Source organism: Onychostruthus taczanowskii, unplaced genomic scaffold, assembly GCF_017590055.1.
Source record: "Onychostruthus taczanowskii isolate IOZ18803 unplaced genomic scaffold, ASM1759005v1 scaffold4, whole genome shotgun sequence".
Taxonomy (NCBI): Eukaryota; Metazoa; Chordata; class Aves; order Passeriformes; family Passeridae; genus Onychostruthus; species Onychostruthus taczanowskii.
The window spans coordinates 19,333,482-19,355,601 of NW_024501459.1; the positions used below are offsets into that span (position 1 = coordinate 19,333,482).

The 22,120-nt window shown below is 39.8% G+C and overlaps 1 protein-coding gene across 4 annotated transcripts; it reads left to right on the forward strand.

The window, feature by feature from the left end:
• The first annotated feature begins 719 nt into the window (after positions 1–719).
• Positions 720–18,358, forward strand: NDUFAF6 (NADH:ubiquinone oxidoreductase complex assembly factor 6). 4 transcript variants are annotated; one of them, XM_041412976.1, is made up of 9 exons: positions 721–899; positions 4,323–4,422; positions 5,339–5,461; positions 7,468–7,524; positions 9,110–9,212; positions 11,706–11,839; positions 13,625–13,726; positions 17,668–17,724; positions 18,210–18,358. In XM_041412976.1, the coding sequence occupies exons 1-9, from the start codon at positions 736–738 to the stop codon at positions 18,336–18,338; spliced, it is 969 nt and encodes a 322-aa protein (XP_041268910.1). In that variant the 5' UTR covers positions 721–735; the 3' UTR covers positions 18,339–18,358. The 4 variants fall into 4 exon arrangements, with proteins under 4 accessions (XP_041268911.1, XP_041268910.1, XP_041268912.1 ...); XM_041412978.1 differs by having other exon boundaries at positions 762–899; positions 4,323–4,426; XM_041412977.1 differs by lacking the exon at positions 13,625–13,726 and having other exon boundaries at positions 720–899.
• The last annotated feature ends 3,762 nt before the right edge of the window (positions 18,359–22,120 follow it).

The following is a 22,120-nucleotide window of genomic DNA, read 5'->3' on the forward strand; positions in this document are numbered from 1 at the left end:
CAACTAGATCAAGGCACTAAGTGCCATGTCCAGTCTTTCCTTAAATATCTCCATGGACAGTGACTCCACCACTTCTCTAGGCATCCCATTCCAGTGTCTAATCATTCTGTGAAGAAATTCTTCCTAGTGTGCAAGCTAAACCTCCTCTCTCACAGCTTATGCCAATTTCCTCTTGTTGTGTCACTTGTTACCTGGGAGGCCAACCCCACCTGGCTACAACCTCCTCTCAGGCACTTGCATAGAGCATTAAGGTCCCCTCTGAGCTTCCTTTTTCTCCAGGAAAATGCCTTCAGTTCCCTCAGCTTCTCCTCATCAGACTTGTGCTCCAGACCCTTCCCCAGCTCTGTTGCCCTTCTCTGGACATGCTCCAGCCCCTCAATGTCCTTCTTGTACTGAGGGCCCAGAACTGGACACAGCACTTGAGGTGCGGCCTCGCCAGTGCCGAATAATCTCACTGCCCTGGCCCTGCTGGCCACACATTGCTGATGGATACCAGGATGCCATTGGCCTTCCTAGCCACCCGGACACACGCTGGCTCATGTTCAGCCAGCTGCCGACCAACACCCCGAGGTCCTTTTCTGCTGGGCCTTTTCCAGTCACTGTGCCGGAGGAGCGGAGGGATTCACCCTGAGGGGGAGGCGCTGGAGTGCCGGGCGCCATGGGCAGCGCACAAAGGCCGCGCGCCCGCACAGCTGTGGGCGTCCCCTGCCGGCGGGCCGTGCGCGGCGCGGGGCCATGGCGGGCGGCATGGCGGGCGGCATGGCGCGGGCAGCGCTGCGGCGCGCCGGGATCGGACAGCGCCTGGCGCGGCCGCCGGCGCTCGGCGGGAGGGCGGCGGCGGCGGGCTGGAGCGGCCCGGCGGCCGGAGGAGCGGTGCAGTACTGCGCCGAGCTGGTGCGGTGAGTGCCCGCCGCGGGGGGCTGCAGGCGCGGGGGTGCGCGCTCCGCAGAGCGGGGCGGCGAGTCCGGCCTGGGAAAACTCGGCAGCGCTTCCCACGCGACGGGAACGCTGACGAGCTCCCGGAAAGGATGACTGGGATTGCCCAGGCCGCACTCGGGCTCTCCCGGCCCCGAAAATAGCCCGAGTGGCCGGCGGCGGTGGGCCGGCGGGACCACGCCGGGTCGGGAGCATGGAAAGCAGGCGCATGTTCAGGCTGCATGGATGATTCGGCCTGCACACAGAATCCCTGATTAGTCCGTGTTGGAAGGGACCTTTGGAGATACCCAGTCCAGCCCCCCGCCCAGGCAGGGTCACTAGAGCAGGTTACACAGGAAGGTGTCCCGGTGGGTGTAGAATGTGTCCAGCGGGAAGCTCCGCCGCCTTCCCGGGCAGCCTCCCGCGGCAGTGCCTCCCTCCCCTCCGCCCCTTCATGCTTCACGAGTACGGAACGTTCTTGTTCGCTTGTATCGGTGTTTTGGAGAGCGAAATCACCGAAGCGGATGTTTAAAAACATCGGGTGTTTTCAGATCTTGGCTACTGACAACTAGCCATGCTTCCTGAGCGCTCCTTGGAAAAACGGGATAAAGCAGAGGGCATCTGACAGCTGGAGCAGCTCAGTACCTTCTCTGTCCTGAACGCAAGAGGAAGGCTGTGTTTCCAAAACATCCTTTTTTTTTGTCAAACCCAAAATGCTCCAAGAGGAGCAGAATGCAGTCAGACACTTCTAGGTCAGGTCACTTTTCCTTCTTGGATTCTGGGCCATAAACAATGTGTAGGGCCCCTTGGCTGCTTTGGAGTTCCCAGGAATTCAGTTCTTTGTAAAGTAAGATATTAAACAAGTCTCGTAGTAAAGACCTTGGTAACTTCTCTTTGGATACTGTTTTTCCAGATGATTGACAAAAGCTGGCAGAAGGTTTCCATATGTGCATAGAAAGAGTGGAACAGGATTATCTTCTCCAAACTGGTGCTTGTAAAAAGACAGAAAGGTGTGTGTGGTCTGCAGTAATGTCTGAGGTAGGAGAACTAAGGGAAAGAAATGGGACAGTCTCAAATGTTCAGTGCAGCACCAAGAAGCTGACCTGTACAGATGCACCAGAATGCACAGCCACATTGCATTTTTCATTATTTTCAGAATGCAGCTTTCTTTTCCTAGTTATTCTACACAGGATTCATCTCCCTGATACTCAGGAGACCAGAGGCTGTGTGTACAGCCAATATACAGGTAAAGTTAACATCTGCAGGTGAAGTGTTTCCAGTAACAAGCAACTGTGAACAGAATAGTTAGGTTCCAATGAGATGGTTGAATTAAAACTTTTTTTTTATATGTATTTTTGTTAAATGATAAAAGGACTAATTAGAAAAACATACAAGCATTCAAAATAGTAAAATGAAAAGTGGTTATGTTTTTGGCATTATTTAATTGAAGCTGCTGTTCCCAGTAGTTAAATTATTGCATGGAAATAATAACTATAAAAAATAAGTGGAAGGAATTATTATTCAAACAGAAATAAAACACTTGGGGCTATGCAAGTGTCAGCAACTCCCTAGTTCTGAATTTGAGTCTCCAACACATTAGGAAATACAACTGAGTTTTGCTTTAATAATGCATATTTGTTTTTACGATATGGAAGATGCCGTTTCTCTTTGGTCTTCCTTTTTCTATTAAACAACTAAATTCACTTCAAGTTATTTGACTAAAAAAATGTTTTCCTTATAGCTATGTTTTATGTCTTTTGCTGTCAAGGATGCCTGGTCTCAAAGACAAGCTTGTGGATTGATAGCTTTATTGTAAATTCATTATATGGAAAGTCCAGTTATGACCATTACTAATTTTTCTTCTGTCTGTGGGTTCATGTATAAGCTTATACTTATTTGAAAAACCTCAGCTTATGTATCAAAAAACTCAATACCTGACTTAAGGTCATTCCCTCCTTTTCTACATCCCTTACACTCATACATGAAGAAGGTTGGGGTGGAATGTGATCTACAGCAATATCAATTTTATTTTACTGAGGCTTAATGGATTTGCTGCACTAAATTTTTAGGCTTGAAATAATTGAAAAAAAAACCAACCAAAACCCCACCATGTCAACAGCATTACCAGAGGGAAGACAATTTTCTTTGTTGTGTTGCTGTGTACTTTGTGTGCAACATATTTCTTTGTTTCCTTTCTGAAAGTAGAGGTGGTTCTGTGTTGTGTGAACAACACAGACAGACTGGAACTGGGAAAATGTGGCTGTTAATTATGCAGCTCTGTCTAGGGTGGACAGCACTGGGTATTTCTATAATTAGTCTTGAAAAAAGTATTGGGTTTTGAGCTGATAATACTTTCCAAAAAGTGTCTTAACTGAGGAAGGTTTAATGTATCTGTTCTGTAATATGAAGGTGCCCTTTGAAGCCTACTATAGCTCAAAAATGTAAATTTTTTTGGTTGATATTTCTGTATTTGTATCAAGGTCTAAAAGAGTCTGACAACAGTTGTGGAAATGAAGCATTGGTTAGTTTTCAGCTGCTGTGTACTGTAGGGTTAAGCATCTCTGTTAAACTTCACTTCTTTTTTGTTTGATGCTAAAAGTAGCAACCCTAATAACCCTTGGGTTTAGTTTGGCTTTCTATTTTAAGATCATATTCAAAAGAAATCTGAGTACATGCAAGAACAGCAAACTTAATGAAAATGAGTGCATGTGTTTTCCTTGACAACCTGCTTCTCCACTCTCCAGGCCAAACTTGGGAGTTCGTCCTGTTCTAAGGAAGAATCAGGTTTCAGGCTTATCAGAAAGTACACACAAATGTTGTTCAAAACAAGCAGTTTAGCTTTTCAGAGGTGGTCAGGTGTTTTTGTCAGCTGGAGTGATTTTGTATTTCATGATTCTGAGCACTGTGTTTTTAATTTTGTGGCACACCCACGTGGCCAAACGAAAGCACATCACTCTGGGTTGGCAAGGAGTTACCTGCAGCAAAACTGCCAGCTCCCGGAGGTTTTGTGCTTTGAATATAATTGCCAGTAAACAAAAACTTCATGGTTAAGCAAGCACTCTTCTGCCAAGCTCCAAAGCACAGTCTTTTAAAGAAATGTGGTTTCGTGTTTGGAGCAGAAATCTGCAAGTCGGACAATCTGGATTCTATTTGCAGTTCTTGCTCCATGCCTTTAGCCAGATATCTTGAGATGTGGATTTCAGAGGTGCACTGAGAGTCCAAGCAGCCTGCAATCTCTCTTGCAGTTGGTCTTACTTTAAAACAAGCCTAAAAGCTGCTACTTTTGCAAAGTCAGAGTTTTGAGCTATAACTTACTGTGACTCTTTCAGGAGTTCAGTGCTAAGGAGTAGCACAGCAAACTGACTTAGAGCTATAAATAACAAATGTGCGTTTTGATTCTTTTATAGGAAGCGTGACTATGAAGGGTTTCTGTGTTCTCTGCTGCTGCCTGTGGAATCTCGAACCTCTGCTTTTGCCTTGAGAGCCTTCAATGTGGAACTGGCTCAGGCAGGTATTAAAATACATTTGTGAACTCTGGAAATTTAAAATAACAATTTTGATATTCTCAGTTACACTTGTAAGTATTCTTTCTGTAGGAGGTGGTGTTTTGTCAAGGTTAACTTTTATGCACTCAAGGGCCATGAATAAATAGTGCAGTACAAACCTCCAGTTTTGAATGGCCCATGGAAATTACCCAGCCTGCCCTATTATTTTGTTTATGTGTATAATTTTTATGACTTTTTCTTTATGCATTTTAAAATTGAGTTATAGCAAAGAGGCAGTGGTTCGTGATACTGTTATGTGATTGCATCTGAATCCTGGCTTCACGTGCAGTTAATGGGTAAAGTGCAGCTAAATCCTAACTGTAAAAGGTTGGTAAAAAAATGGGACACTAATAATCAGAATCAAGTCTTTGTTGGCAGAAGTGAGGTGATGAAAAGGCTGCAGGAGGGAAGTTTGTTGTTAGAGAGTTGTGGGAGAGGAGTGGCTGCAGTCTCTCCAATTTGCAAGGTGCCCAGAAGCTGCCAGTGCAACCAGGAGAGTTGGCAGTGCTTGCCAGAAAGGAGTGATTAGGAAATGAGCTGACCAGGCAAAACCCCTGACCAGCTTCTGTAGGCTGTGCTTCTGGCAACCCGTGGTGTGCCCTCCCTCACTGCTGTCACCACTGCTTTTATTCCTTCAGGGAAGAAAACTAAAGTCAGGGTTGCCCAGCACTTAATCTCTGTGGGTTTTAAAATGAGGTTGTGGTGAAGATTTCACATTTACTCTGTGCAGTTCCTAAGCTTTATGAGGAATAAATGTCAATTCAGAACTGAGCTCTTTTTCTGCTGTGTTTGACTATGTCCTGTGTCTGTCTTTTCAGCATAGATAGACCAAGTGTTTTAAAAGACGCTGAATTTCACTCCAGATGTATCCTTTCCAGATTAAAGACTCCATAACTCAGAAGACGACAGGTTTGATGCGGATGCAGTTCTGGAGGGATGCTGTGGAGGACATATATGGCGATAACCCACCACATCAGCCCGTTGCTGCAGAACTGTGGAGGGTAAAATACACCTTTCTTGTCCTAAAATTGGCTTTAATATTACTGTGGGAAGTAATGTCTGTGGTTTGTGTGTGCTGTGCTGCATCTGTTCTAACTGACAACACTGTTTCCAGCACAAATCCAGAGCACAGCGCCATGAAAGTGCTGTGAAGAAAATTAACTCTATCCCAGCCCAAACCAGTACAGTATTCAGACAGAAGTCATTCTGATTCTGGGATACCTTGCAGCCCTCTCCAGTAGCTAAGACTGCCAGATATACTCCCTTCTCACAAAACAGAAAATTGGTTTTGAAGTGGAAGAAGAATGGTCTTTGGTGAGATTTCACCTCAGGTATGATTCCTATAAAGGAAGGCCAATATAATACAATCCAAACAAAACTGCTTGCAAAATAAGATGATGAAAAATAATTCAGAAAGTTAGGAGCTTTGATAGCTCTAAGCACTGCAGAGCACTGTAGTGAACTAACAATTCAATGCGACTTGGTGACTTCTGCATTCGAGATGGGATTTTATTTCCATATTTCAGCAAATACCCCAAGAGTGACCTGTTTGAAGCCCATGACGTTACAAATGTCTAAGAATGTCATTGCAATTCTTAGAAAAAAGGACTTGGAAAGACACCTGAACTCACAAGTATTGCTGAGCTGTTAATAGAATTAACGTGTCTTTGCACAGCATATTCTATGTATATTCCTTTCTTGCTGTTGAGTTTATATGAGGACAGTGTGATTTTCCAGAATAAATTTAAGTTATAATATTTAAAGGTGTTCCTGAAGTTTTGTATATCCCAGAGTTCCAAATTTTTATGCACTAGTAAAGTAGATAAATAGCCTTTAATCATATTTCTAGAATTATTAATAGCTCAGCTTTTGGTGGCTTTAATATAAACTTAGACAGCAACTGTATGATGTGTGATCTTTTCTGTCTATTTTAAACATATGAAAAGTGAGACCTGATTCTCTGTTCATTTCTGTGGAAGAAGCCAATTTTTCAAACTTCAAAGAAATGAGGACCCATGTGTTTGAATGAAGTAATGGTTGTAATGTACAAACTGGGTAATTTAGCGTAGTTGAGTTTGGTCCTTTAAGTCTTGACCTGTTAGTATTCCAAGGATTTTATTTACAAAATGTTACATGAGGTGAAAAAGTGAGATGAAAACCCAACATCAGTAATTATAATTTAAAAGTGCCTTTTCATATACCAAGTACTGTCTCAAGCAGAATTTATAGAATCAACAAGATCTGGTCTTGTCAAACCTTGGAAAAATATTTACTAATGTGATGGATGTAAAGGAGAAGTTGAAAGTGAGCAATGAGGACTAAACCGTGAGAAATCTGCTCTGTAAATTTTATTTATAGATGTTTTTACATGTGATTGTAGCCTTTCTGAAAATGTGTTCTGAAAATTTCAAAGTGTGGAATTAAGAGGATTGAAGGTAAGTTGATAGAATGAAGTGGCACAGGAAGAGTGTCAAATATAAGACAAAAACCAAAAGAAGAATGTGTGAATATGAGATGCTGTGCAGTATTTTTTAAACAAATCCATAATATTAATTGTATTGCTTTGTTACCATTCTGTCTTTGCAGTGCACATTGGTATGTTGTGCTGATATTTTCTTGAGAATTTACAGGGGAAATATCTTTATTGTTGGACTCTGGAGGAAACTCTGTTCTTTTTGGAAAGTGAACATAGTAATCTGCAAATATTTTGTGGGAACATATGACTCCAAGAATAAATTAATTTCATAAACGTCTTTAAAGAAATGCTTTTAGTTTGCTGGCGTGATGTCTGGTATTTAATTTTCTGTTTGCAGCAACTTGCTGTAAATGCCAGTTGAAAATTTTTGTATTTGAAGAAGATTCTCATTTTCCACTGACTTGCTACTTTGATTTAACCCAGTGAATACAATTCTTGTATTAAATACTTAAAATGTATTTCAGCCTTCAGAATCAGTACTACCATCACTTTGTGTACATTAACAAGGAGGTTTTATTTAATTATTTTCAGGCTGTCAAGAGGCATAACTTGACTAAAATGTGGTTCATGAAGATCATAGATGAAAGAGTAAGTATTTACCCTTCAGAGTCTGATTCTGGCTTTAGTAATATTTGGGTTTTCTTTTCCTTATTTTTATAGGTTTGTGTGTAAAACAAAAGTTTATGTAATTTTCCAGACAGTAGTATTTCTCTTTAAAAATGATACTGCTACATTTTTAAAGATTCTTCCTTCATGCTACTTGTCGTAGTTTCTCTTCTTTCTGCCAAAATGGCTAATAGAATCCTTTGTTTATTTTTGTCTTAAATTGATGTAGTTTGTGAGTTCATGTGGATATAAAAATCTCAAACATTAAATGACCTATCTGAACCCTTCTGCCACACTTTCATGCTACTCCTTATCATGGCTGTGGAGTTTTTTTCTCAGCAGTGGTGTAAACTGGAGCATTCAAATCACATTAGGTTTAAAATAGCCACCTTTTTTCCTGGGAAAAGAAAAGGTTAAGAACATCACTGGTACAGTAATGTTGCTACAAACTCTGACACAAGGACAAGAATGAAAAGCAGAGTGCAGGAATCTCCTAAGCTAATTTTGCTGCTAAAATAAGTGTCTCATGAAGCTATAAATTGAGCAAATTGATGGTCAGTTACTTGCAGATGGTCATTGCTATGAAAGACTTGAGATTTTCTTAATGTTAAGACTTTTTTAGTCTTTAAAACTGCTAGGACAAGAGGAATGCTGGAGGATGTTATAGTTTTGGGTGTATTTTATTATTTTGGGTGTATTATTTGTTAGTGCCACTAAGGTGTTCAGAGGGCTGGAACACCTCTCCTGTGAAGATAGGCTGAGAGATTTGGGGCTGTTGATTCTGGGGAAGAGAGGGCTCTGGGGAGACCTTAGAGCACCTTCCAGTACCTAGAAGGGCCTTGCAGGTGCTGGAGAGGGACTTGTGATGAGGGCATGTAGTGATAGGACAAGGGAGAATGGCCTTGAGATGAAGAAGGGTAGGTTTAGATTAGATCTGAGAAAGAAATAGTTTACTGTGGGGATGGTGAGACACTGAAAGAGGTTGCCCAAAGAGGAGGTTGGCTCTTTATGAGGTGTTCAGAGGTTGGGTAGACCTCTGAGCAACCTGGTCTGGTAGAAGGTTTCCATGCTCATGGCAGAGAACTTGGAGCTAGATGATATTTAAAGTCCCTCTCAACCCAAACCACTCTATAATTCTGTGAATCTACAGTTTTTTACATGACTTTAACACTTCTCTGCATTTCATAGGTTTATATTTAAAAAAAATACATTCCTGTTTATCTAAATTTCTCTCTGCTCCAGATGCAAATTAAATATTGACAAGTCTATAATGTAAGAATGCCATATGATGTTTTGGTTTTTGCTGTTCCTTTTTTATGGAGAATTCTGATTTCATATTATTGCTGAAAGTTGTAATTGCTCCTTGGCTGCAGTTGAGCATAGTTATTTTTTAGGCTTGCTATAAGCTTTAATGACTGCTTCTATCTGAGTTTATACTCTCTCTCTGTCTCTCAATTTTGTTCTTTTTTGTGTTTGGTGATGCATTGGATTGACATGACTGTAGTAATAGCCTGTATGAACAGCAGTTACATTTGCATTCTCCTGAAGCTCCGTGTTTATATTCCAGGAGAAGAATTTGGATGATAGGCCGTACCGTAACATCCAGGAGCTGGAAACATACGCTGAGAACACTCAGAGTGCTCTCTTGTACCTCACCTTGGAAACACTTGGTAAGTGTTTTCCCCTTTCTGGGTTTTGCTGATGACTCATTAGTGCAACTACAATATTTACTGATATTTCAAAAAGCCCTTTCTTTTTCGACTGGAGTTTAATTTCAGTAAAAGTTGTCCTAGATAGAACTTCAGATATCTTTTGGATGCTGAACCATAAATGTGGAATTGTACTGCAGCTGTCCTAGAACCCTATGCTTTCCTTGGAAGCTGCTCAGTGCAGAGCTCATTGAAGTGCAGTTTCCTACTCTTCTTTGTTGCTTTATTTTCTCTGTTCTCGCTCCTCTTACAGAATGCAGAAAATTCAGCTCTTCACTGTGTTTCAGTTATCCTACTTGTCAGAATACAAAGTGCTGTAGGTATCCTGCAGCTGTTGTTCCATATTGCAGTGATGGACACTCATTATCTTGAAACAGCCAACTTCCCAACCTATAAACTTCTTTTGGTGATGTAAATTTGGGTCTGAATCCTCTCCTCTTCCTACAAGTAGGTTTACTATCAGTAACTGAAGAGCTAGAAAAAAATGCAACAAAGATGATCCCTGTGATCAAGAGCTACTCTCTGTGTCATGTCTAATGTAAGAACGACAGATTGGGAACGAACTGTTCATTTGTCGTGAAGAAAAGGGTAATTTTCATTTAGGTATCTGTTACATTATGGAAGTATTTCCAGTATGAGCTCAGATGTAAAAAAAAAGGTTAAAATTATGATGATGATGATGATTATTATTATTATGATTATTTAGTGTTTAGTATTGTAGTAGCAAAATTTCCCCTTGCTTGTCAGACTAATCTGATGAAAGGCAAATACTGATGTTAGAAGTTAAAAAACATATAAAAAAGAGAGAGATGGTGAGTACATTCTTCTTTGGAAGAATTGAGGAATTTATGTCTTAACATCTGATGTTTGCTTCCTGAGTAGGAAATTAGTGAAATGTTGCAAATGTCTTTGTGAACCTCTTATTGAAGAAATGTAGTACCATGGGAAATGCCAGTGTGTTCCATTCTGAGAAATCCTGAATAAGTTCAGTCATGCTTGGATCACTCACTCATTGTACAAATCAGATAAAACTTTTTCTGAAAATCTGTGTGGAGATTCTGGATATTCTAATTGTTCTTTTGTCATACTTCTCTTAAATATACAAATATAACAAAATATCTAAGCAAAAGTCTCCTTCACTGCATATTAAACAGTTAACTTTTGTTATTTATTTTCCCCCACAAATTGAGAAACTCATCAAATACAGCCCCTTTCTGGGTGTTGCCCATCAGCAGTGGTTTCTAGACTGGGTGGACCTGGTTTCATTTAGGTCATTTCTTGTGCTATTTAGACTCCTTATTCCTGACCAGTGTCCTGTTGAATCTCTCCCAGTGTGTGCTCTCCCAGTACTAGTACTGTTGTATTCTTGCTGATTTCAGGTTACTCCTTTTGTCAAGCTCATTTTGACTGGTAATCCTCTCATCTGAAGTCCTGGTACTTTCTCTCAACTCCTGTCATTTAAAAATATTAGTATTTGTGCTAACTAATTCCCTAAGTAGTTAGTAAATAATATCCATTGATTCCTCCAAGCCACACTTTGCTTTCTGCTGCCATTGCCAAAATCAGTCCCTGTAGTGTGTGTATAGTCACTCTTTCACAGAGAATTCTGAGACCCACTGAAACCCAGACAGGCTTCTGCAGTGGATCTGGGTTATTTCCAGATGTCAGTTAGGTTCATTGGTCTGTAATTGCTGTATCCTTGTTTCTTTCTCTGTAGAATGCTGCTTCTATTAAGAATTTTTATAAATTTTGATTTAAATTTTAATTTTATCCCGGCTCAGATTTATAATCAGTCTAAGCCAAGCTTGTATGGTCTTGTCATGAAGAGCAATGGTGCTGCTCTGCCCCACTCATCTCCCTCTCTCAGTTCTCAGTTATGTGACTGTGCAGTAACTAACATTAGTTTTCTGTTGTTTTGGTGATCTGATTCAGTTTGCCTCATTGCTGCTGACAGCACAAAGGAGGGGCCAGAAATATGGGTTTGGGGGGTGAAGCATAGGATCATTCTCTTTGACTTCACTACACTGATGAATCAGCTGCAGCTAATCATGAAACCACATTGTAAGCATTAATTCTTGTCAGGAATCTCACACTTGAATGACTTTTTCTGGCAGGAAAAGCAGTTCCTGGAATACTGTTATCCTGGGAGAGGATATGCCAGTGAAAGTGACTTTGTGTACCAGTGTGTTATATCTGAATGGGTGCTGCTCTGCTAAGTATACCCTATACTGTAACAAGAGACATCTTGCTCTTGATCATGGAAATGAATGAATTTTCCTGCTGTTTTGCACCTCTGACATGAGATCTCACTGCAGTTTCTGCACATGGACAGTTCTGTCAGGGACCAATGCACATGGCTTTCATAAAGCATGACTGTGATGCACATCAGAGAAGGCCATACCCCTCAAAAGGCCTGATTGCATGTTTCTAAACATACTGTTTATGCAATTCTAGGTGTGAGGGACATCCATGCTGACCATGCAGCCAGCCACATTGGGAAAGCACAAGGCATAGTTACCTGTCTAAGAGCAACTCCATATCACTGTACAAGACAAAAGGTCTTTCTTCCCATGGATATTTGTATGTTGGTAAGAGAAGCAAATAGTTTGGAATTGAACAGTGTGGTTTTTCTAACTCTGTTTCTCAAGGTTAGTTATGAGATCCTAATTTATTATGCCAGAAAGAAATGGTATGTTTTTTCTTTATTTTTACTCGTTCTGCTGTGGCCTGGTAATTGTCACAGTTTTATGTCTTTTGGGAAGTGAGAGGAGTGAACTTCAAGAAACTCTAAATTTCTCTTAGGGGTTTGTTTGTTATTATTAAGTGTATTAATATTTTAGGTTTCAGGAATTTTTCCAATAATGTATAAAAATTACACGTATGGAATGGGTTCTGGGGGTTTGTGTTTTGGGGTTTTGTGTGGGGTTTTTTTCCTTTTTTTTTTTTTTTCCTTTTCTGTCACCATAAAGGAAGCACTGTGAGAAATTTTACTTTGAACAATCTTCTTGTGCTTCTCTTTATTATCTTTTCATAATGTGCTGGTGGTTTGTGGATTTTTTTCTTTTCCATATTTTACAGTTACAGGCCTATATTCCATACATTTCTGTAGGAGGTGGTATAGCCCTCCAATTTAAACTGTACATCACATTTGCTCTGGAATTTAGCAGATCTTTCAGTTTAGGTAAAACGGGATTAAAGCTTGGATTTTTTCATTAATGTACCATGGGTTAATCTGTAGGCATCTCTGCTGTTAGTCCTTCATTTCCAGTCTTTATTTTTAAATGTTAATGCTGTTCTTTTTCAACTTAACCAAAATATATGCAATTATGGTGATGCCTAAGGTGGTTGTGTTAGTATTTTCTGAATATAATTTTAATACAGTTAAAAATTTTGATTGGAAGTTTAGTAATGTAGGTAGCTGCAAAAAATTATACTAAGATACTAATATAGGTCGGATACTAAAAATACTAATATAGGTCAGGGTTCTAAGACTGCAGAAAGGAGTTGCACTCTCCTTTCAGCTCTTTTGGGACTGTGTGTTATGGGAGGCCTTCCAAGTGTTCAGCTTTTCAAAGATAGCCTGAAAATTCAGTCATTCCTTGCTATGGAAGGTGTAAAAACAGCTTGTATCCCTTCTGTGCAGACAATCTTGTAAGCATTTCAGCTGCTGGCAAGACCTGTGGAGTTCTCCTGAGTCTGTACCTCCTGTGACGCCTTTCTGCCCACCTTCATACAGCTCTCACATGCCTCAGTGTGGTTGAGAGGAGTGGGCAACTGGTGCAATTCTGAATATGCCATATTCTCTCTTAACATTGGTCACTGTAGTCAAAGAATAAGTTTGGAGTTGGCTTTTTGGGGTTTGGAAGGGCTCTTTTCTGGTGCTTCTGGGCTTGGTTGGTTGGTTTTTGGAGATGGTTTGATGTTTTGTTGGTTATTGGTTTTTTGTGAGCCTGGGATGTGCACACCAATCCCAAGATTCAAAAGCCAGCATGTCTTCTGTCGTAGATGTTACTGGCTTTCTTTTGCTTAATATTGATTCTTGGATTATGGTTTTAAAAATTGTCTACCTAAACTATCTAAGTCCCCCAAACTTTGAAATCTGACTGTATCTTACTCGAAAATTTTAGGAAACAAACTTGTGCAGAGAGTCTGTACTAATTGTTCTCTTTGTTGTCTTGATTTTTTTCCAAGTGACTGACCAAAAGAAAGGGAATTAAAAAATGAGAGAGCAGTGGTAGAACACTTAGGCTGTTTTAATCTTTAGTCCTTAGCTTCATTGCTGGGACAGGTTTTTGAAAAGCAAAAATGGAAACTTGATATTTTTAGAGGGTTTTTTTCTCTTTTTTGATTTTGGTTTTCCTTCCTATGTCTAGCATGGAGTTTCACAAGAGGATTTCATAAGAGGCAAGCAAGAGAAAAATGTGAGAGATGTAATTTATGACATCGCCAGCCAGGCCCATATTCATCTAGAACATGTGAGATTCCTTTCCTTTTATTTATTTAAATAAACATAACTGATGCTAGTCTTCACAAAGCATTTGTTGTTAGGAGACTTAAAGCTGCATACTTAATTTCAAATATTTTGCCGTTTTTTATTTTGAGAGATTACATTAAAAAAAATCCCACCACATTAAAGATTCAAATATATTATAACAACTTCTGTATGAATATTATCTTTATGTACAGGAGACAGTTTACTCACAGCCAAGTCCAATTTCATATATATAAATGCTGCCTAAAAGAATTAGTACTGGAAGAGAAACTTTAAGTAGAGTTATAAATGTGCCAGCATGGGATGAGCACCATAATAAGAGCATCTGCATATGGTATTTCACAGTGGAATGGCTGCCAGGAAAACAGAGCATGTTGCCTTTAACTGCTGGTTAGTGTGTGTGGGAGGGGGGATTCATTCCCTGACATGACCAGCCATGCCCAAAGCTATGTTGAGAAAGGTGCTTTCTGCTTATTTCTCTTCTGGCATGCAGCCAAGTCAATTAGGAAAGGCTGTTTGGTTGGAACAGTGGATGATGGGCCCTGAAGAACTGCAGAGTCCTACTCTGTTTTTTCTTTCATGCTTTTATTCTAGCTGCATTATGAGATGCTTGCCTAGTGCACAGTACAAAAGCAGAAGAATGTTTTATTGGCAATGCTTTGTCTTCCTCTGGCTGGAAAACAAAGAGCTACAAAGAGTTTCTTAGGTCTACAAGAATATTGCCCCCAGTGGTTCCAGTCAAGGTAGTCTGGAAAGATACCACTTCAGAGTAAAGAAATGCCAGATTTATCTCTGCATTTGCAACATTAATATAATCCTCAATTACAGTTTTGCCTGTGATCACAGTGTCTTATGCAATTGAAATAGGAGAGCCCTTCATCTTTTTTCTGAAAGTCAAATGTGGCATCCCTGGTTTGTTCAGTCAGTGCCTACTGAGCTGATTAATGTTTTTGTTTTATGTTAATAATGTGAATATGTTATAACAGCCCTCCAGTACCTAAAGGGTGCCTACAAGAAAGCCAGAGAGGGACTTTTTACAAGGGCATTAAGGACAAGGGGAGATGGCTTTAAACTGAATGACAGCAGGTTTAGATTAGATGTTAGGAAGAAATTCTTCATTGTGAGGGTGGTGAGACACTGGCACAGATTGCCCAGAGAAGCTGTAGATGCCCTATCCCTGGTAGTGTCCAAGGGCAGGTTGCATGGGGATTTGAGCAGCCTGGTCTAGTGGGAAGTGTCCCTGCCCATAGCAGGAGGGTTGGAACCAGGTGATCCCTTCCAGCCCAAACTGATTCTTTGTACCCTTTGGCTTTATTTTCCATACACTAATTATAATTCATATTTAAGGTATTCCTGTTCATGTTGTTTAACCTGATGTCTCGGTTTTTGTGGTCACGCGCCCAAGAAAACTGTTTACTCCATTGAGAAGCAGGGAAAAGTACAACATCAAAACTGTCAATTATCTTTGTTCAAGCTGAAATGTTTTGATTTTCTTTTTTTTTATTGTGCACCCTTCAACCCATAATGTACAGTATATAAAACCCATTGCCTTTTGGCTAAGAAAAATGCCAAGTGCATGGCCCAGAATGCCTCATATCAGGGGTAGGAGGCATGGAAAATGAGTAATGTGTATTTATGGTCCACATATTTAAATTTGGTTGCTGGTATTGTATGAAAACTTGGGATAGAAGCAGGAAGAGAATTTAGTTCTTCAGAACCTTTCAGGTAATTTGATAATTCATAGTGCATTGGTCCCCTTGTTCCCAACATGAGCCTACCAACTTCTGAAGAGAACAGCTCTCCTTTCTTCCCACTTCATTCCTAGAGCCCTGCCCATGTTATGCACTGGGAGGGCCCTGTGGAAAGTATGCAGTGTGATCATGTAATTGGAGACTAAAGAGAAAAGTATAAATACAAGGAAACCAGATTAGGGCAGCATTAGCATTTTATTCAACTGAGTGTTGATCCTGGCATTCCTCCCATTTTCTTCCCCCTTTGTATGTTTTTTAAAGGGTGGCTTGTATCACCTTAATTAAAATTTTTAAAAAATTCCTCTCTGAATACTTGCTTCTAGTCTCCCATCATCAGTGAATTGTTAACAGTGCAGGAACTGTAGAGTGTTCAAACCACTTGGACTGGCCATAGCTGGCAGCAGTAACAGAGTACTGGCCTCCTTCATAATCAGATGGTCTCTGTTAATGCAAGGACAAGGATACTTTCTGCCTAATGGATGAAATGGGCTTTTGCTGGCAGCATTTGCTGGGTGTTTCAGGACCTTAGGTGAATCTGATGGGCTGGTGCCTTTACATGCATCTGTTCTGCAGTATAAAATCACCATTTCGTTTTGCCTGAGGGTCTTCACAGCCGCTTATCCTTTGTTTTAGTTGGGATTACAGGGCAGGGTAAAGTTCAAACCTGCAGAGAGGTTTCAGCTATCTCAGCATTTGTTACACAAACCATGTATTTTAGAGGATGAGGGTAGCAATTACCACCCCCATTTCACAGCCAGAAGACACCTAAATCTGAAATGCTGAATGGAGTCTCAGCCATGTTACATGAAGCATATTGTAGTAGTGTGGCCCTTAATCTTGAGAAAAAAATTCTGGAGTATGGTCAGGTCTTCCTGACACTGCAACTGCTGACCAGCAGGTGGCAAAATATGATAATGAAGGTTGCAGTTTTCCTTAGGAATTGCGTGTTTTATCAGCTTAAAAGCGTATAACAAAATGCTCTCTCAGTCCCCCAAAGTGTTCCCTTTGAAAGCCTACAAATACATTTATAAATTCTCCCTCTTTCTCTTCAGCACCCCTTCCCCGATTCCTTTGGTGAAAAAGGGTCTCCCTTTCTGCTTTTTGCATCTGTTTTTGTTGTCCTACATCATTATGGGACTCAGTTTATCAAGGGAGATAAAATGCTTTCTGGATGACATGTGACCCATTCTGGGTTGAGAAGGTCAAACAAGACTACTTTATTTTTTCATCTTGCAGTTAATAATAGAAGGGCAGAGCATTGGATCAGGGCAGAACATTTTTCTATTTTAGAAATGGATATGCACAGGTGTTATTATATATCAAAATTTTAAAATTATTTGTCTTCTGAAAAGATTGATAATTTTTTCCTCCTAAAGTTTCAGGCTCATTTTCTCAGTTGTCTGAAAGGTCAGTGAAAAACAAAACTTCACAAACTCACATATTCTTATCAGTATTTACAGACAGTTAGTTTGTTTTAGCCTGTAAGAAAAGGCAAAACAAGAAGGGATTTTGTTTTCATAGACAGGCATTACAGGAAGACTTGTTCTAAGCTCTGTTAGATGTACTGACTTGAATATGAGTTTAAACTGTTGATTTGATACAGCCATGCTTTAGATTTTTATATGTAGATACTGAGGAAATGAGATCATTTTGATATCTCAGATAAATAACCAGAGCATTTACAATTGGATTCCTGGGACTGATGGCAACATTGAACCAAAAAGATGCACTCAGAAAAATGCATTTCTGGTCTTCCATCATTTCTGTCTATTGGGGGAAACAAAAAAAAGTAAAAAAAGAAAAAAAAAAGAAAAAGAAGAAGTTAAACTGCATTTACTAAACCAGATGCAATTTGGGAGTTTGTTGGAACAAGACATGCTAATTTACCTTGGTTTATAGTATGTAGTCTTGAGGTCTGTCAAATCATGTAAGTATTTTTGCAAGCCTCTGCCAGTATTACGTACTTTTGTGTAACTACTTTTGTACACAGCTTTCATGGAATGAAATGTTACAGTTCTAGGATGTCAAAAAGGGATAACCCTGGTAATACAGTGTGCTGCCTCTAAACATTATATATAGTACTTGATGTTTAATCAGGAATGTTAAATTCTTCTGATAAGTACTTTTTTTTGTGTTTTGTTTTCCCCTCCCACCTTACCCCATTTACTTTTAGGCTAGATCTTTCAGTAAGAAAGTTCCTGTGAAGGCGTATCCTGCTTTTTTCTGTACGGTGGGTGTGATCTCAGTCTTTAAGTGATGGACTTATTACTGTGCTGATGCATTTGTGAAAAGTATTCAGATTAAGCATGGTGAACTACCACTTCATGTGTCTTATTTTGGGAGGATGTAATACCTAAAACTCATAGAAATCATAATGCCTGACTGTAGAACCTTACAATTTTGATCAACTTCTAATCCTTCTCTTTTAACTACATCATTCCACCCAAGATGTCTTTATTCATAGACTGCTGTTCTAATGCAAGAGCCCCAAATCCTGTCTATTTTCATAATTTGGTGTTTGGTCTACTAAAAGATAACGCTTCTCTTGACAAAACTTGACTTTTTTATATGCTTGGAATGTGATGATTTCACTACCATTTAATAGCACAATCAAGCCTTTTTTGCAGTTTCTCATTTGGTTTCTTGTATTGCTTTTTAAACTTAATGCCTAATTACTTGTGTGCATCATGTGTATTAATTTTTTTTCTTTTCTAGGTTGCTTTAGATGATTATTTATATAACATGCGGAAAGTGGACTTCAATATATTCCATCCAAGCTTACAAAAGAAGAGTACATTATTACCATTGTATTTGTATATTAGATCTTGGAAAAAAACGTATTAAAGTTTGTTTGGTTATTTTAATATGGATTCAGAGTGCTGAGTTTTTTTCTTTAATGTCTTAACTTGCTAGAATTGCGAAGTGTCTGACTTCACACTTCTGCAAAATGCAGTTCCAGGGAAACAGCAGATGCACATGAACTGTAGCTGTCAGCTTGCTGGCAGTAGCTAAGTTTTTTCTTGGAATATTAGGCTGATATCTCTTTTTCACTTGTCTGCCAAGTCATATGTCCTTGTCTGAGATTGCTTTTCTTGTCTTTCCTGTAATAACAGCAGTATGACAGAATTCTTGGACAAACACTGTGCTAATGGATACTTCTGACAGTTCTGATTCTTTGCCGAGGAAAGGAAATAGAAAAAAGACTGCTTTGTTTGTTCCCAAAAGCAGTTACAGTAAATGCCCTATAAATCAGCTAAGTAGTTCTATTTAGTGCAAGGAGCAGGCTTCCTGCAAGTAGTGGTGATGCTTCAAAGTTGGAAGAAACAGCATGTGTATTTGAATGCAAGAAAACTGTCAGGAAAAGCTTTAGCAGAAATTACTTAACTGCGTGTTGAGATTGAGCACTGAAGTGACTATAGGTAGTGGGATAGTGGGATAGCTTTGCAGCCAAGGAAGAGAGCCCATACATTAATATGTATGCATTAGCATGGATAAAACAAAATACTTGTATCTCTGGGGTTTTCGCTCTGCTCTTGCTTTGGCTGTATCTTCCTCCTGGCCTCGTCTGTTGTTGCCCATGGCTGTCATTGCACTGTGGGTTTGACTGCCCCTTTGTTCAGTATTCAGCACATCTCTCAGGACATACTCCTGCCTGGCTTCCCTGAATTCCTCCTTTGGTACTCCTTTGAATGTTTCAGGTAATTTTAGTCCTCTCTCTCTCTCTCTAAAGGTACTGGTCTGGGGTTTTTTGTGGGAAATTACTAGTAGCTTTGTACTCAGCATCTCTTAGGATCAAGGTAAGCATTTCTGTTTGATTTGTTTTATGGTAAAATAATGCTTCCTAACATTCAGCTTGATCAAATTGTACAAATCCAGTAGTTTGTTCTGCCTTCATCCTTGTTCTAGTAAATAGCTGCTTTTCCTAGAGATTTGTTTTTCTTAAATCATGGTTAATCATCCCAGATGCTTGGCTGTATAACAACATCCTGTATTTTTGTGTAAAATGCTACATAATGAATTTCTGTGAACAAGATTTGTGGCTTTTTTATCACAAACTGTCAGCATGGTAGAAATCTTAGGAACCTGATATTAAGTTCTTCATTTGGTGATCTTGCTTTGCATGTTTGAAGTTGGTTTGTGATACAGATCTTGGTTAATCTGCAGGTTTTTATTCCTGAGTAAGACATTTCTCTTTGAATTTGTTCAGCTCAGGATCCTGCTTTCTGTATTACTAGAGGTGGAATAATCAAGGTGATACAAACCAAGAAGAATCAGTATGTACTGGATTGGGAGCATACTGGCTGTTTTCTTAATGTAAAATCTTTACAGTTTCTGTCCACTTTTCAGATCAGCTGCAGTATCATATCACTGGTGTTTCTGAATGTGGCAGAGAGGTCTGGTGAAAAGAAAATGTTTAATTCCTATGCAGGCACTGCAGCTCTTTGTGCCAAATGAAGAGCAAGGGCTTAGGCTCTGTTGCTGCTACCAGGCCAGCTGCACATTCCCTCTGTTTATTCTGTGATCTGGAGCAAGCATTACAAACGCCTCTTTCTGCACTTGGTGATGTTTTGTTCCAAATGTGCTGAGTCAGGACAGTTGAGGCAGACCTGTCTGTCCTCTCAAACGCAATCACTCTCCTGTAAAGTCTCCTCTCAGGCAACTAGCGACAAGGGAAGAGGGCACAGCCTCAAGCTGTGCCAGGGGAGGTTTAGGTTGGACATCGGGAGGAATTTCTTTGTGGAAAGAGTTGTTAAACATTGGAACAGGCTGCCCAGGGAAGTGGTGGCATCATCATCCCTGGAAGTGCTCAAGAAACGACTGGATGTGGCACTTAGTGCTGTGGTTTCGTTTACAAGGTGGAGATCAGTCAAAGGTTTGACCCAGTCTCAGAGGTCTTTTCCAGCCTAAAAGATTCACCCGATTCTGTGGCTCTGTAATATTTCCTTTCTCATCATGGCAGGTAAACAGCAGTCTCTTCTGCCTTGACCATGCTCCAGCTCTTCAACATAGCAATTTCCCAAATTTTCCTCATAGCAATATCCTCTGAAGGCAGGTCCTTCTCCAATCCATGCAAAGCTGTAGCTAGGCCCATTCTTGACCCTTTCCCCAGTGTACCTCAGGATGGCAGCTTTACTACAGGGGACTGGGGTAACCTTATAGCACTGCAACTATGTATGCACAATTCTTACACTGGATTTGAAAGAATTTGAGAAAAGCAAGTATTAGTATTTTGTCCAGGATGAACTTTTGGTCACTAAACTTGAGGTTTAACGTCAGCACTGCTGAAATCAGTCCCTTTCTGGTTCCTATACATAAAAACATGCAAACAGCAAAAACCAAAACAACCCCACCCCAATCCATCAAAAAAACTGCTAAGACATTAATAACTAACATTATTAGGAGGCTATTTTAAAATGTAAAAAGCCCTTTTGCATAAAAAATTAGGAAGAGAATCCAGTCTCCTAAAATGTAGTTCACTAAAAGCAAGAGGAACAGTCTACACCAGCTGTGGAAACAAGTCACAGTCCACTACAGGTTGAATTATTTCACAAGCTAAATATCCCTCCCATAATTGTTTGAATTGGCATTAACAACCAAGTGAATTTGCAACTGTACAAGTATCAAGAAAATGTCCCACTTTAGTATTAACAAATTGAAATCAGACTTGCTCTGAGCTCAGGGTAATCCAAAAATGCTTCCCATGTGTAAATTTTCTTTGTTTTCCCATCACATACTCATGATTCTCCATCCACCTGAGAATATCTTGCATGAGCCATAAGATGTACCCGCAAATCTGCAGTGACACAAATGTCTTAAGTCAGGATTTCTCTTTATTTGGAATACAGTATCAGTGAAGTATTCCATACCTGGAATAGGTATGTCACCATTTTTTCACTAGGAAATGCTTGACTTTTACTTTCTGGCAAAAGTCAGAGCTCCATAAAAATGAGAAACTTATATACAACAACAACAACAACAACAACAACAACAAAAAAAAGGCACTAGGGAAAAATGTCATGTTGCCATTACAGCACTGTACAGTAGAACTCCCAAGTAATTTAGGTTAGGAAAAACATCTTGCATTGCAAACTTTAGGACGTAATTATTCTATTTCACATGTGACTCTGGGTCCACACTGCTTGAAGTACAGCCTTTTTACCTTACACTCTTTATTACTGGGAAGCTGCTCAGAAGAAATGAAAGCCAAGAGATTATTTTTCAATTAGGTACTGTTTGAAAACCAAACTACAGAATCAAAAAAACAGCAGCTGCTGAAAAACATTAGTTTGGCCAGCATAATTAGAGGGGCAGCAGCATTATACAAGAAACTGCTGATGTGGGAAAGTAGCAATGGATTCAAGAAAGCCAAAACCTAATAAATACTGTAACCATCCTTGGGGAGAAAAAAGGAGCTGAAAGTCCAGTTTGGCTTTCACTTGCTATTTGAACCTGCATCTTCAGAAGTCTGGGCTCTTTGGCACTCTGACATTTCCCTCTCCTTGCTTAGGTGTGACTGTTTAGGAGATGTGATACTCTTATTTCTGGAAGGAGACTTAGCCACAAGGATTACACTCTTTCATTTTTTGACCCATTTTTCAGTTGTCTTTTTGACATTTTAATGTTCT